General features: G+C 41.5%; 1 protein-coding gene across 2 annotated transcripts in view; it reads right to left on the bottom strand.

The window, feature by feature from the left end:
- The window catches only part of TIAM2 (T-cell lymphoma invasion and metastasis 2), a 112,326-nt gene that overhangs the window by 85,321 nt on the left and 12,128 nt on the right, over positions 1 to 14,877 (bottom strand). For both annotated transcript variants that reach the window (XM_014950658.1, XM_014950659.1), the window contains 3 exons: positions 9,365 to 9,800; positions 4,310 to 4,482; positions 3,086 to 3,310 (listed from right to left, as the gene is read on the bottom strand). In XM_014950658.1, the coding sequence (XP_014806144.1) occupies positions 3,086 to 3,310; positions 4,310 to 4,482; positions 9,365 to 9,800 (834 nt within the window). The remainder of the gene's footprint in view (positions 1 to 3,085; positions 3,311 to 4,309; positions 4,483 to 9,364; positions 9,801 to 14,877) is intronic.

Raw genomic sequence — 14,877 nt, 5'->3', positions numbered from 1 at the left:
TTCTGAGGAAGAGGAAGGAAAAGGAGAAAGGATCTGAAAAATCACAGTTTCCAAGACTATTCCCCAGTGGAAATAAATTAAGACACTGCCTCATCTTTCTACATAAAAAACTACCATGGTCCCTCTGAAGTCAATCAGAGTATTTCCGCTGACTTCCCAAAATATATCACCAGTGAAGTTTTCCAGCACAGGATGGAGGGCATGCTTATAAACTGCAGTTTTGGCAATACAATATACTTCAGCATGGAGGAATGGTAACTGCCACATGATTGAAAACACCACCAAATTTACACAAAACCAAATCCAGAATTTATATTCCTCTTGTTACTCCAAGTAGGCAAAAGACAACTAAACAACCACAGTTACTAAACAACTGAGCTACATACATGCAAACTTTTCCCTCAGGAATGATGTTTTTTCAAAATTGTTAGCTTACTAAACATATTAAGAATTCTCCGTTACTAATTGCATCAAGATATTTTTTTTTCTTTGCAAAAGCCAATCTGAGACATCAAATCAAAAGATTAGAAAACCCAGTTATTGACTTTTGTCTGAAGTGACTTTGCCAATAAGCCTTCAGCAATGGTAAGGAGAGATTTTATGGAGACCAAAGGGATCAAGACTACAGAAAAGGCTCATTATGAATTTATTGTTTGCTAACTAGTGGATGTTTGCACATGATCCATCTCACTCTTTGTTTCACTGGTTTGCCCTCATTCAATGTTTTGAGGCATTCATATACAGAAGATTAAGGAGAATAAATCTTCTGCAGCCCTAGTGATGGATTTCAGTTCTGGGAGAACGCAGCCAACTTCAAGGGACTGAGCTGGAAAACAGTGGCAGTTGTTCATGGATAGAACATTTAATTAGCTGATATTAATACAGCATCATTAACGCTCTTCAGTTGACTCTGGGTAAACTACCAGCATCAGTACGTAATGGGGGGATGGATAAATTAAGTTAATATACATCAGTGGTTTTCCTCAGTGCATCACGTTACAAGTACTAGACATGTCTAGAAATTGTATAGTCTTCTAGGTCTCAAAACCTACTGCAGTAAGTGGATGCTTAACATTTTTCCTCCTCCTCCATTCACCTTGCTAAGCTCCAGACCATGAAATAAAGTGACCTGGAAATAAATTATGAACATCTGAGCACTCAAAGGGCTTATGAACATCTGCACCACAAATCCCTACACAAACCTGGATACTTACTGAACTCTGCTCATATGGCTTCCGACTGAAGCGTGCTACAGGAGCTTCACAGTGAAGTCAGTACCAGTCAGTCTGCCCTTCCTCAAGTTCAAACCAGTATAGTAAGAATTTTAAATATTATAAGCATCAAATTCATGAAACTAAAATTGTTCCACTAACCAAAGAAATGTAATTATGCTGTATTGGATCAAAGGAAATGATCTTTGGTTGCTACTCTAGAGGCCATAATAGGCACCCTAAAGTAATGACAGAGCAATACCTACTCTTACTGGAAAGGCAAGTAGGGATGGGCTCTCAAATTCCAGTCAATGAATTCAAATTATCAGATGTCTCCTGTTAATGGCCTAATAAAATTAAAGATAGAGCAGTCCACAGACCTATTAGGCTAAACTACTAAACAAGTTTAGTACACGAGAGGCCTTGGGTAGTGAGGTCTTGGCCTGAATGTTAAGCACATCTCATTAAAGCAAGTCCACAGACCTATTAGGCTAAACTACTAAACAAGTTTAGTACACGAGAGGCCTTGGGTAGTGAGGTCTTGGCCTGAATCACATTAAAGCTTCTTTTGCCAGTTGCTGCCTGCAAAACTGGGGACATGGGCAAGACATCAACTCCTCAAGGTGTACTTCTGTAAAGTATCACTGAAGTGATTCCTGATTCACGTGCTAGAAGTGAGAGCAGAGTCAGGCTTGATGTCAGTGCCCCACTGTACCATAAAGTGACCATTTCCGCCAAGGAACAGCTCTAGCTGCTCATCAATCTGCCCGAACTTTTGTCTTAGGCATGGCTTGGCTAAAATCCCAAGGTACTTACATACCATGAACTCTACATTTTGGGGCGGTTGTTCTGTTTTTTGTTTTAAAAATAAATCTTAGCAGTGAATCTTCCTCAGCAGTGATCCGCTGCTTTAGCCAAGATTCAGGCATTCCTACCACCATAGTATGAAAACATGATCAGAATTAACACATCAGGCGTTCAGAAGCCATACTCAGATTTGCAGGGGAAGGCAACTGATGACTCAGCTCATTTCTTGCTGTAAAGTAACAAAATTAACCTAGGCACAAGTCTGGATGCAAACATTCTGTCTGCTCCAGCCATGGGCAAAAACTTTGCCTGTAGTATGTGAGCTCTCCCAAGTGAAACATGATGGACCTGGGCATATATTGAGATAAAAATTTCCCCAGAAGGTGTTACAAGAAGTGCTGTTACTAAGTGTTACCCATTTCTTTGAATTGATACCGGCATAATGTTCCAGTGGCTCCCAGTGGTACTCACAGCAGTGCTTTTCTACCTAGCATGGAAAACTCCAGTCTTGACTTCTTGTTCTCATTTAGACTCCTATGGCTTTTTAAGAAGCCTAGTGGATCCTGGCCTTCTAACTATGGCTAAATTTCAACTGAAGCACATGGGTTTGTTTGCCTCAGCTCTTTCTCCAATTTGCTCTCCAAAGTGCTCTTCATGTCCTGTCTTAAGATGCAGAACAGTGCTGCTAAGTACCTATTCTTAAATCTCTACTGCAATTCAATAAGAAATGCCATTATTCACAGAACATACTGTATATTTTGTGGCATGCTATGTAACAGCCAGATATTATTAACAGCTAAGTATGTCATAAACCAATGAAAATTAATCACAATTTTCCAGAAGAGAAAAAAAATATCTTTGTGCTCATAAAACATCGGTCTGATCCTGAGTTGAGGAGCCTACCTCCCGCGCTGCTCTGGATTGTTGCAGAAACCTGGCAATAATCACAACTACAGTGCCAGCTGTCCCCAAGACAATTACTTTCAGGCCTAGAAAGCACAGGCAGTCAGAGCCCAGATCAAGAAATACTGACAAATATGCTCCTGCAAAAATATTGTTTCCAGTACCTGATTCTCTATGGCCTTCCTGTTTTTTGGATCGCTAACGATTGAGAGCTGCAACTCTGCCATCTTTTTCATCTTGCCATCCATGTCAATCTTCTGGAAGAGACTCTTGGTTTGAGTTTTCAGCAGCCTAACGGTGTCCTCTTTCCCAAGCTTCTTCGCAAAGAGGGAAGCACAGGCTGAATGTATGGCAGTGACCCAGTTTTCCAGATCCGTCTGGCTTGTCGCCTGTGAAACAAATCAATGGCACAAAACTATAAGCAGACAAGGTGGGGTGGTGAGGAAAGTCAGCAGCTCTAGGACATGAAGTGTTTGATGGGTTCACTGTAATCTCAGGGACTTTATCTTAAAATGAGTGAAATACAGTTTCATCTTTAAAACTGTGCAAATAAAGGGTATGTGAGCTTTTCTTGCACTCCGTCATGACTTGCCTCCAACTTTCAGCTTCAGCTTCTTGAGGAGCTGTGGGAAGGATGTGACTTGCATCCTTCATCCCTCCAATTAATTAAGGTAAAACCCACCATCTTTCAAAAATAAATCTCCTCTTCTGCAGGTAACACAGCAACAGAGAAGATTTTACATGTAAGGTCTGAGGAGAGGCGTTTGCTTACTTAAAAAATGTCAAGTTAGAGGACAGCAAGGTAAAGAGAATACATCTGCACAAAGTGTCTCTGGAGTTATTTACAAGTGTGCCTATGAATCAACATGTTTCTGTGCAGGCAGTTCCACATAATACTGTTCTTTGTTAACATTTCCAGTGGTGCAGTTAAGCAGCCAAGGTCTTCAGACTATTTTTAGTCTTCTTTTTTGAACATCTTGCTCAAGCAAACTCTCTTTGAGGTGAGCAGATACAGGGTTGAGCACACCATTCTGTAAGGCTGGAATGCTAATACATGTGAAAAAAAATCTATAATAAAGATTATTTTCTAGAAACTTGTAACAACCAGGTACCAAAAGTGTCTTGCGGGTTTGTGATCTTTGCTCCTTTTATTTATGAACCATAACTGACTGAGCCAACTGGTGTAATATCATATATCTGAAGTCAAATCATACACTTAAATCAATATTACAACAATATAGAGTAATAGTGTAATTATGCTATTATTCTTAAGTCAAAGGCACAGGCATGATGTGTGTGTGCATGTCTCTATACAATGATATACGTGCATACTCACAAACACATCCTAAAACAGAAAGGACCACAAAGTTACGTGTGCATACTGTTACCTGAAATAGGTAGACATCTCCAAAAGAATTACTGAGACAGAACACGTTTTCTTTCTTGGGATGTTCTGGAACAGACTGAACTATACTGTCTTCTGCAAACAGGGCGTATCGAGGCAAACTGCTCTGCTCCATCGAGTTCCTTCCATAGGTCTCATAAAACAGCAGAGTACAACCTTTGCAGTTCAGAGGAACAAAAAACCATAAGGAGAAAGTAAGTTCTGGATCTTGCATTTGAGTTCTCTTATATTAATGCATTTGTGAATTAAGACACCCTTCAGTGACAGGGAATATCAGTTCTGCCACTCTTTTGAAATACAGAAAAAAAGGAAGATCTTCTAAACTGGAAAAGAGGCAAAATTAATGATGAATTTGCCGATAAGAATTTGGAACAGACATCTAATAGGAACACAACAACCATCCATGGAAGTGTTTAAGGTCAGACTGGATGGGGTTTGAGTAACCTGATTTACCTGCCCATGGCAGGACTAGATATCTTTAAAAGTCCCTTTCGACCCAAACCATTCTGTGATTCTATGAATAACCTCAGCCTATTAAAATGTTAAAGCATGTAGAAAAGATTAATTCCTGCTTAGTTAAATCGGCTTTTGAGTTTATTAAATTGAACCAACTCTCTCATAACAGCCACCTAAACAATCTTTGTATTTGCTGAAAAGATTGCAGAAACTTTTGTCTTCGAACAACATGCTTAGTGAATAAACTTCTCAAACTTAAACCAGATTTCCTACAATCTACCTGCAAATCGGAGACTAAGACAATACTGAGTAATTTAAAACAGTTTAAAGGGGCTGAGTTTGAGCATGTTTAGTCTTGTAAACAGCGTAACATCTAAGGTACAGAACTTGCATTCAGAAAACAAACTTCATCCTTGACAATGACAATCCTGAGTGTAACAAGAGGAATTATTTCTGGAGGACAGCAGAGAGTCCCTAGCCGTATGACTACATTGCCATGTTACCTTTGGCAATGGAGCTGGCTCAAAAAGGGCCTGTCCCCTCAATCCCCACCAGCCTTTCATTCCTGCTCCACAGTACAATCCATTGTCCTCTGAGATGCACTGATTTGCCTATTCAAATGCATCAACCCCGGGAAACAGCAGTTAAATAACAGAGGGTTTGGTGGTTTTTTTTTTAACTTGGAAGATAAATTAATACTATACTATGGCTGAATGTTTAACCTGGAAGAACTAAGACCATACACTATAAATACATTTTGAAAATTGAGAATAACCTAAGCAGTTAGAAAAATCTGAGGCTGATGGTGAATTCTCCAGCATGGCAAGCTTTCTCCAAAAGATATGCTCAAATTCATTCAGGAATTAGTTTAGAGAAGACCTGTGGTCGCGTTACATAGCAAGTCAGACTAAATGATCACACTGGTCCCTCAGGGCCTAGTAATCTATGAATATATTACTGCTGCAAGCTCTATACATATTCAGTAGAGGACTTGAAATTCAGCCAATACAAGGATTGAGTTTGTTATGGCTACAGCATTGTCATCTCTCTAGCAAGCTTTTTGTTGTTATTTTTCCTTCAAATCAAAGAGGCACCACAACACACAACAGCGCCAAAACTGAGGTTCTGGGCTGACTTGCTGATTTTCAGGCTATTGGCATTCCTGTGTGTACGTACACACATGCAAATACATCTAGGAAGTGCCTATCAAGGGCACAGAGCAAAACTTGCAAAACAGAAATGTTTCCTCTGTGGATGTTTTTAAAACAGTTAGGTAAAAGCAGAGTTCAACCATTATTTTAGTAATTCTCTAACATTTACACTTTACACTGTATTAAAAATCCCAGACACATTAGCTATAGTCATGTAAATTTGAGGGGAGCTTCCTCAAAGGTCAAATCTGAAATCAGAACCAAAATTCAAGGTTTTTTGGATTCTTCTGTCTGATAAAGGAGAAAGCTGAACCTACTAGAGTTTATGGAACACATTAGCTGTGAAAAGTGATGAGGTGGAATATGCTGGTCCTCATACACCCCAAATCTAAAGTGTATCTAAACTGAGATCCATCAGATGGATTACATCACATTCTCAATGAATGTACAACAGTTACAAGAAAAAGGGATATATATATTTCAGAGGTTACAGATGAAATAATCTGATGACTGAAAAGTTTTCAAAGGAAGGAATGCAATATATAGAAATGCCTCTGCTTAAGTGCACCTTTTCCTATTGCTGTCTAGAGTGTCTGACAGAACATTTAGGGTAAGAGCAAATCCTATAGAGTTGGTCCTATCCTTTCCCTTTAACAGCCCTCACTTGATCTTCTTTATTACACAGAAACACTTGGAGATCTCTACAGTTGGAAAAGAAGAATATGGTTTGTTACGCTCTGCGTTTATCAGACATGGCTCTTCTGTCATCATTCCAACATAACAGGCCAAACTAAACCAATAGAACCAAGGCCTCTCTTGCCTTCAGCAGCAGCAGGACTGTACAACCATTTCCACTTCTGTGTTTTAGTGAAGTGCCAATAAAGTTCTATTTTAAACTCCCATATTTACCCTACGTGTTACCAAAAAGGTAACTAAAGAGATGTCATTTTCTATCCTGACAGTTCACATGTACATAAAAATGAAGGGCATGCCTCTGTGTTCAGGTGTATGGCACCCCAGGTATACCCTTGGGCCAAGCCAAGTGATTCTGGAAGGAGCTAATCTTACAAACTGACAGACCCACTGGGACCGATTATCGTCCAAGTATTTTAATCAAAACTTGAACTGAAGGGGGAAGGCAATGGGAAAGCAGTTTCCCTCGTTAAAATGAACTAATTAGACAGGACAGATGGAAAAGAGAGTTCCTCTTGTTAAAGGGTTACTATTCAAGCTCAGGTCTTGGTGGCCCTGAGAGTAGAGCAGAGGCCTCAGGACATGTATACTTTGAAGTCTGGCAGGTAACCAGATGGTTATAAGCCCTCTGCATATTTATAATTAAACACATCTCAACAGAGTGCAAAGAAACATGCTGTTCTCCATTTGCATATGTGGCTATTTTAAGTTATATTTTAAAATATCTTGGCTATTTAAACTTCAAGAACAAATTAAATACAGATTTATTCAAAACCCTGTATAAGGAGAACCAAAGCAAGCGCCTTGATCTTGATATAGTGTATTATGAAAACAGAACTACGCCTTGATATCCAGACAGGCAAGTTTATTTTGGCATCAGAAGTCTCCACAGGACAATAAAGGTATGAGATCAAGGAAATGAGGAATGTATATTTAAAACAGCTAACAAAGCGGAAGAGATTCTACACCATGAATGCAGCCGTATCACCCATACGAAGGAAAAAAATGTTGTATCTAATACTTCTTATAATGTTAGAAGTTAATAAAGCTTTTTACAAAGAATTTTATTATTCCTTTTTTTTTATAGCTGGGAAAAGTCAGGTAGCAAGAAGGGACGTGACTTGTTCAAGGTCACCAATAAACCAATTTTACAGAAAAGAACCAAACATGAAGCACCTAAATTCCTTCTCAGAGCTTATTAGCCCAGAAATGCATGAACTACTAGTATATAATGTACTCCAGTTTAGAGTTTTGATAGGATTGTTTAGAAACGACTCGAATTTTAGAAGAAGCAGATCAAACTCATATTCATACTCCATAATGCAAACACATAAAATAAGAGGGTTGCATTCAGATATTTTTTTTTCCCCTTTGTATACACTGCTTCTAAGCATGAATCATGCTATCTGATGATCAGAAGTGATTTAAACTGTTAAGACTGCCTACATTTTGATCCCTTGATAACAGGTCTCTGAATTATTAGGCGGAATTGCTACATTCTTGTGAGTTTGCTTCTTTGAAATCAGCACTATCAAGGATAGCATTCCCAGCACTTGCTGTTTGCTGTTCATTTTTCTTCAGGTCTACACCCATGCAGAATTTTGAAAAGGGCAACCTGTGGGAAAGTTGTTATTTTCTCTCCTCCAGTCCCAGATATGCTAGGAAATTATTAAGTTTGATCATTTCCTTACTCATTAACTTAGCATTATATTTACTGAAAGGCAAATCCTTTGGATAAAATTCAAAGAGGAAAAAAAAAAAAAAAAGGCAGCTATGAACTCACCCAATAAATTCCCCTTCCTCACTACAATAGATGTTATTTTCCTTCTCTCACTTCCTGACACCCATAGACTTCTCGTGGCACACCTACCTCCTCGATTACTCTGAGCCCTCAACACGCAGAGCTGAGCACAGCAATCCCACCACAGCCCCTTTAAAGTCAATTGCATTCCCACAGGGCTGTTTCCCAGCAGGAGCAGCCAATGGGCATGAGAAGGTGGACATGCCAAAACGCCAGGAGGAGTTGGTGGTGGGGGTATGGTGGGGGGAGCACTCAAGGTGAAAGACCATCCAGGAAAATGAGGGAGACTGGGGAGCCCTGGGAGTGGTCCATGGCACCTAAGCCTTGGGGACCTGCTGCTGCTTCAGCCTTCTCTGCCCTGAATCCCACACTTTTCCATGTAAATTCTCTAACACAGGGAGTTCTCTTTGTTACGTTGCCACCTGAAGAACTGTAAATGAACTGAATGTTTTTACACTAACTTATCCCAACTTTAAGTAAGTTCATAGCAAGGCCCAAGGAACTGCGTGCCTGTGAGAGGGAACTGGGCACCAGGGACTTCTCCTTAAGATTTGACTGCCCCCAAGACAAAGGTGTAACTTCTTTATTTTTCTTACATTTGGCTCGATTTGGTCTTTGATCTCAAACATCCAAAAGCATCTTCTAGACCCCCAATTCTGCATAAGTACAGAAACTGGGAAGTCAGACAAAACAATTCCCACTATGGTACAAAATGCACGGCTGCATGTGCGATACCAAAGATATGAGCACCACCTCAATTCAGTGGGTGAATCCAGGCACAAGCCCCACTTTAGGGTGTGGGTAGACTGTGTAAAGTTAAGCAAGAACTTCTGATCCTCCTAAACCTGCTGACAGAAGCCAGCATGCATGAAAAGCTGCTGAAATGCAATGAAAACAACTGCTTCTGCCAAGCCAGAGGATTAAGACGGTGGTTTACCTTTGAGCGTGACCCAGTACTGCTTCCACTTCCGCCGTGTGACCAGCTCCAGCTTCTTCTCCTTCTGCAGGGTCACCAGGGGTTTGAAGAACAGCCACCCTGCCTTGCGCACCACCCCTTGCTCTTTCTCATACAACAAATCCAGCTGCTCCAAGGAGCTGAGGGACTCGCCGCTGGAGTCCTCTGTTTCTGATGAGGTCTCGGTGTTCTCCAGGTTCGTCCTGCTCATCTCCAGCTCCCGCATGAAGTTTTCATAAATGTTCTGCCTCAGGGCATCACTGCTAACAGCGTTGGTGGACTCACTTCTCTGAGACAGGACATGGCTGGAGCCAGGTGACCATAGAAAAGCGGATACCTGCGATGGTGCCAGTGTGTCCGTGGAGAAGTTGTCCATTCTGCTGTCAAAGTATTCACTCCCATCTTTACATTTTGGCTCCTGCACAAAAAAAGAAATTGCCAGAGATCAGTCACCAAAGCTACGATGAAAATATACACCTCATTTTGCATTTAAGTTTCATGTTTAGACATGGCCAGTTCTGTCATCAAGGTCCACCTCTTTTCATCAATACATCAGGCTTTGCCTCAGCAGCCACTGACACTGTTGGTGCCACTACTCATGGTTTTCTCAGCGGAAACTGATCAAACCCTAACCACTACACCTGCGAGCTTTGGTAGTTCAGCCACCTGTGAGTAATCTCCAAATTCACTAGTAATTACTGGGGTTTCCACTGGCTGAAACTTGGTGGACTCCAGGAGACAACCACATCCTCCGGCTGAAACCCAGGCACCACTGCTTACATGCCTGTTCGAGTACAAGCAGGAACAGTGTCACAACAAGTTTATTTATTATTGCAGCATTTCCAATACTTCAGTGACACTCCATTTGTGCAAGGCAGCTACATTTAGTGTCAGCACAGCTAGGTTGATTTTACTTCCACTTTCTATTTGTTGTATAAACTGTGCTTAAACAACACAAAAAAGGTCAAAAGTTGAGAATATTTTAAGCCTGTTAGTATTGACCAATAGACAAAAATCTAATCTAATAGAAGGTGTGATTTAAAAAAAAAAAAAAGACCTGCTTGCTGAGTGGGCATGAATCCAGTCTCTAGACTGCAAAGGTGTGTATTTTCTGACTTGCTGGAAACCTCCTGGGAGCTTGACTATCTTGTCAAGCACTGACGGGCCTTTCTCCTAATTGCATTGTGCAACTTCATCCCTTGTATTGAGAGGACTGGCCAATTTTATTTGAAATGCTCAGGCCTGATGGCATGACTTAACATTGCCTTGTGATATGGATGCTAATGTAGACCCATTTCTTGTCACTACTTGTTGATGTGGGACCTTTTTGGAAGACAGGGCCTTTTCTTCTTAAGTCTTTCCCAGTAACGTGCTGCCTGAGCTCCTTGGACTAACTTCACTGTCAAGAACCACACCATCCATCATAAGAAGCCATTTATTGTCTTCCCAACTCAAGCGTTGCTGATGCTATTTAAAAGCAAACAAGATTTAAGAACATACAACACAACAAACCTGCTGCCTTTTGCAGCAAAAATGTGAGGGAAGAGAAAAGAAGAGATGGCTATAAACGATTCCAGAAGTGAAGCTATTATGCTCAGTAATAATAAAGCTATTATTCTTTTAAGTTTAGACTGCCTCTCCAAAAGCATTTATTTGCTCACAGACTTCTGTACACGAATAAAGTAAATAAACCTTGGTCTCCTGTGAGCTGCCCTCACCAGCAGCTTTGAAAGCAACTACTTTTTTTTGTTCCCTTGCTTCCTACTTGATGCTTTTCAAAACTGCAGCGGAAAAGCCGTGCCGTGTTTTGATAGCATCGCGATCCCCAGCGCGCAGCCAAGAGCAACAGTGGGAGTGCACGCCTTCCCAAGGGTCACCAGACAAGCCACTTCTTGAGCAGCAGGACACTGCCAGCCATGGCCTCACAAAAGCCAGCTTCAGATGAAACCCACGTTCTCTTACGGTGCGCTGAAGTTCAAGGCTGGCTTTTTCAGATCACTGTGTCTGGCAATGTCAGATCACCCTCCTGGAAATGGAGCACCTTCCTCGAATCTTATTGCAGAGTGACAGCAACGTTCTCCAAGACTAACTCCCTAAACATCAACAGTTTTACTTTTTATACCATAAAGGGAGGGAATTTGGGGGAGGAGGAGGGGGGAATAATCACGCATGTAATGTGTTTATGCCCACAAAACGACTGTATGACGTGGATCCTACACAACTGCCCCGGCCATCTGCAGTTCAGTGGGAAACTGGAAGCTTTCTCCACCCTCTTTTTAATTATTGTCACTGTACGTGTATGCCAAAAATCCTGTATTTTAATTGTTTGACTATTCTCCAGGAACTGCCAGTATCGTCTAGAAAACATTAACATACAGTTTATTAAGAATATGTATTTCTTTCAGTCCCAAAGCTATAGTAAGAAAAATAATATGACATGCATACTTAAGAAGGTGTCTGCTGTGAAGGGCCTCTACAGGAGCAAAAAGCATTAATGAAAGGCGTGGGATACGACCTGTCCATGAACAGCCATTAACCACATCCTCTGTTTTCTCCACACACACAGAAAGGGTAGAAATGAGTAAGTACCAGAGCAGAGTAAATGGACACCGCATCTAAAATGAATATATACCCTTCACCATGACAACATCACTCGTATTTATTTTTTTTTCTAAAGAACAGAACTGGCAGCCACACCATCTCTGCCAGTCCTCAGGGAGGCTGTCACTGGAGCGGTACCTGGTCACCGCTGAAAAGGTCTGACCCAAGTTGCTGCTGGTGGAGGTTTCCCTGCCAGGCAACTTTCTGCTCGTTTTCCCTCTCTTGCATCCAGTGATGATAGAAAACTACCACTGTTTCTGCTCAGCTGCATGCAAGCACATCTCTCAAACTCTGAGATACACCCTGGAATAGTCATAGATAATGCAAAAGATAAAGTGGCTAACTAAGATACCAATTAGACAAAGTGACGCATATAATAATTAGCTGTAAAGAACAGCGCAGGAAACAATGCAGCCTGCTAAATTCATTAGGACCCAAATTGAAAGTAGACTCTAATACCAGTTTTCAAGCCAAATAAAAGGTTGTCTCAATGTACTTTTCTTTTAAATTCTCTTTGCACCACACTTCAGGGCTCTGGTTTATGAAGTCAGGAAATTTCAGAAATTATTCCCATAAAGAAGCTATTTACTTCACTGAAGATCCTATCTGCAGCAGCTGTTTACTGGTGGCTGGATTTTCATTTGACACAGTGCTTGCTCATTTTCTCCATGTTATACAGTTGCACACTGAGTTTACACCACCACCTTGAGCAACTTCGCAACTACTCTGCCGAAATTCTGTCCACACATCTCATGTGCATCACATATACCTTGCTGCTCACAGTGTGTGGTGTTACAGCTTCTTCCCAACGCTGTTTCAGCAAGGATTAAACTAGCTGAGGAGATGCCCCACTGCAGAGTACCAGCAATCGAGGGAATGCATTAGGACACCCTCATGCAAGAAAAGCTGGGTCATGGCACAGAATGACCGCAAGTCTTGACATAAGCCCAATATTAGAAAGGCAAACTCAGTTCCAGGATATATCAGATCAAGTATCAGATGAAATCAGACATAAGGAAACATCCAAGTCACTGGACAGGGCACAGCCAAGGGCTCCTTTGGAATATCCCATATCCAAATCTGTTTATGGATGATTTAAAACAGGTGCAGAGGAATGGTGCCAGAATGAAAAGGAAACAGACTTCCTATCTTCAGACAGGAGACCAAATAGAGTCTGCATAGCCCCACAAACGCTGGCTGAGAAAAGATACCATTTCTCCCTTTAAATAAATCATAACAGATTAAATAATAGGGAAGGATAAATATGCAACGGACAATACTGGCATCTGAACAAACTGTCTGGGACTACATTTACTCTGCAAGTTAGCAAGCATCAGAGGAAGAAGGTTTAGAAACAGCCTCCAAGATGGGGAAAAGCCCATCTGATTTTAAGCTGCAATTTGTTCATGAAGGAGATTAAACTCTACTGCCTTCCTAGTGGCAAGGGACTGGCCTCAATATCCCAATATCTCTCAATCCTGTGCCCCTGTGAAGCAGGAGGCTTGGCTGACTTGTTTCCAGTGGGGAAGCCAGAGGGACCCAGCACCGGCGCTCCAGCCTGCTTTGTAGGGAAATATTCCAGCTTTCACCTACATTCAGCCCAAGTGACTCACAATCAGTTATTAGTAATGCAACGGAGAAGGGACACGTTGTTCAGAGCAAAGCACGAAGGCTACAGTCGCTGTGGTGAACAGTTCTACAAACAGGGGCTCACCATCTGACAGATCATAACTGTGCACGGTACTCCTGCATTTTTAAGCCAAAGGATCCAGTGAGAGTATAATTGTTACCAAACTACAACACGGCAACCCCCAGAAGAGAAGGCAGGTTACTCAGTGCGTGCAAGGCGGAAAGGAGTTGACCAAGCCTCACGAGGAAGGCAAAAAATCATAAAGCATTTGCTACCCCTCTTCTCCTTCCTGTCGCTGGATACTTGTCTGATAATAATCTATGACTAACTATTTCCTATGCCTTTTTCTAAGAAATCACCATTTTTGGAGCTGGGGCTGATTTCCTTCTACCAGAATCAGATTCAAGCTCGATGCAATCTCCCCGGCCAAATTTCCTTGCTGTGTCTGAAGTCAGTTCACTGCACAGTGAATTCAAAACAGCTACGAATCGTGCGCCACAAATACCATTCTGAAAATGTCATAACTAAGTAATGCATGGCAAAGGTCTGGGATGCAGAGATCGTATATAAAGCCTGGCTGTAAAATCCAGAACAGCTACAGATGTTGAAACCGGTGGAGAATCCTGGCCCAAGGCGCTGAGGCTCTTCTCTGATTCCGGTTTTTCTGCCTTCTCTTTCACAGCCGAGTAAGAAGTTGAAAAGACAGCATCTGATAAAATACATGAGCACCAACTCACAAAAGAAGAGATCCAAATAAACGGCTTTCATTTTCATTTTCCCAGTTCTGCAGCCCTTACCTAGGATTTACGCTGGCAAACCTTACTCTGACCTCATTTCTGAGCCTAAAGGTCCATCAGAGTTTTACACTGCAAAGACAGATGCCTGTTAAGCATGATACCCGTCTGAATTTCCAACACAGGAGACAGCCTTTGCTCTACATATTGCATAAAGCATGTGTTATGATCTACTGGTTAGCTGCAGCCTAAGTTGCAGAAATAGGTGTTCCCTTCACTCTCCGCTCACTTCTGAAGTGAGCGGACCCCCCTTTCAGCACCCCAATGTTACTGAAAGAGAGCAGATCCTTCATTTAGGGAAGCACAGTGACTGCCCCTGAATGAGAAACACTAGGGAAGATTAAAAAACACACAAAACATCCAAAACCAGTCTTTACCCTCCATCTCAGATTGAGAACTCACGTGCAGAAGTCCAGGCACAGTCTGGCATTTAAGGAGCCCATTCTGGGGCCTACAGCTAGAGACAAGAA

This window comes from Calidris pugnax, unplaced genomic scaffold, assembly GCF_001431845.1.
Source record: "Calidris pugnax isolate Ruff unplaced genomic scaffold, ASM143184v1 scaffold24, whole genome shotgun sequence".
Taxonomy (NCBI): domain Eukaryota; kingdom Metazoa; phylum Chordata; class Aves; order Charadriiformes; family Scolopacidae; genus Calidris; species Calidris pugnax.
Note: the sequence above shows the minus strand (reverse complement) of the source record. Positions and strands in the feature narration are given on the sequence as shown.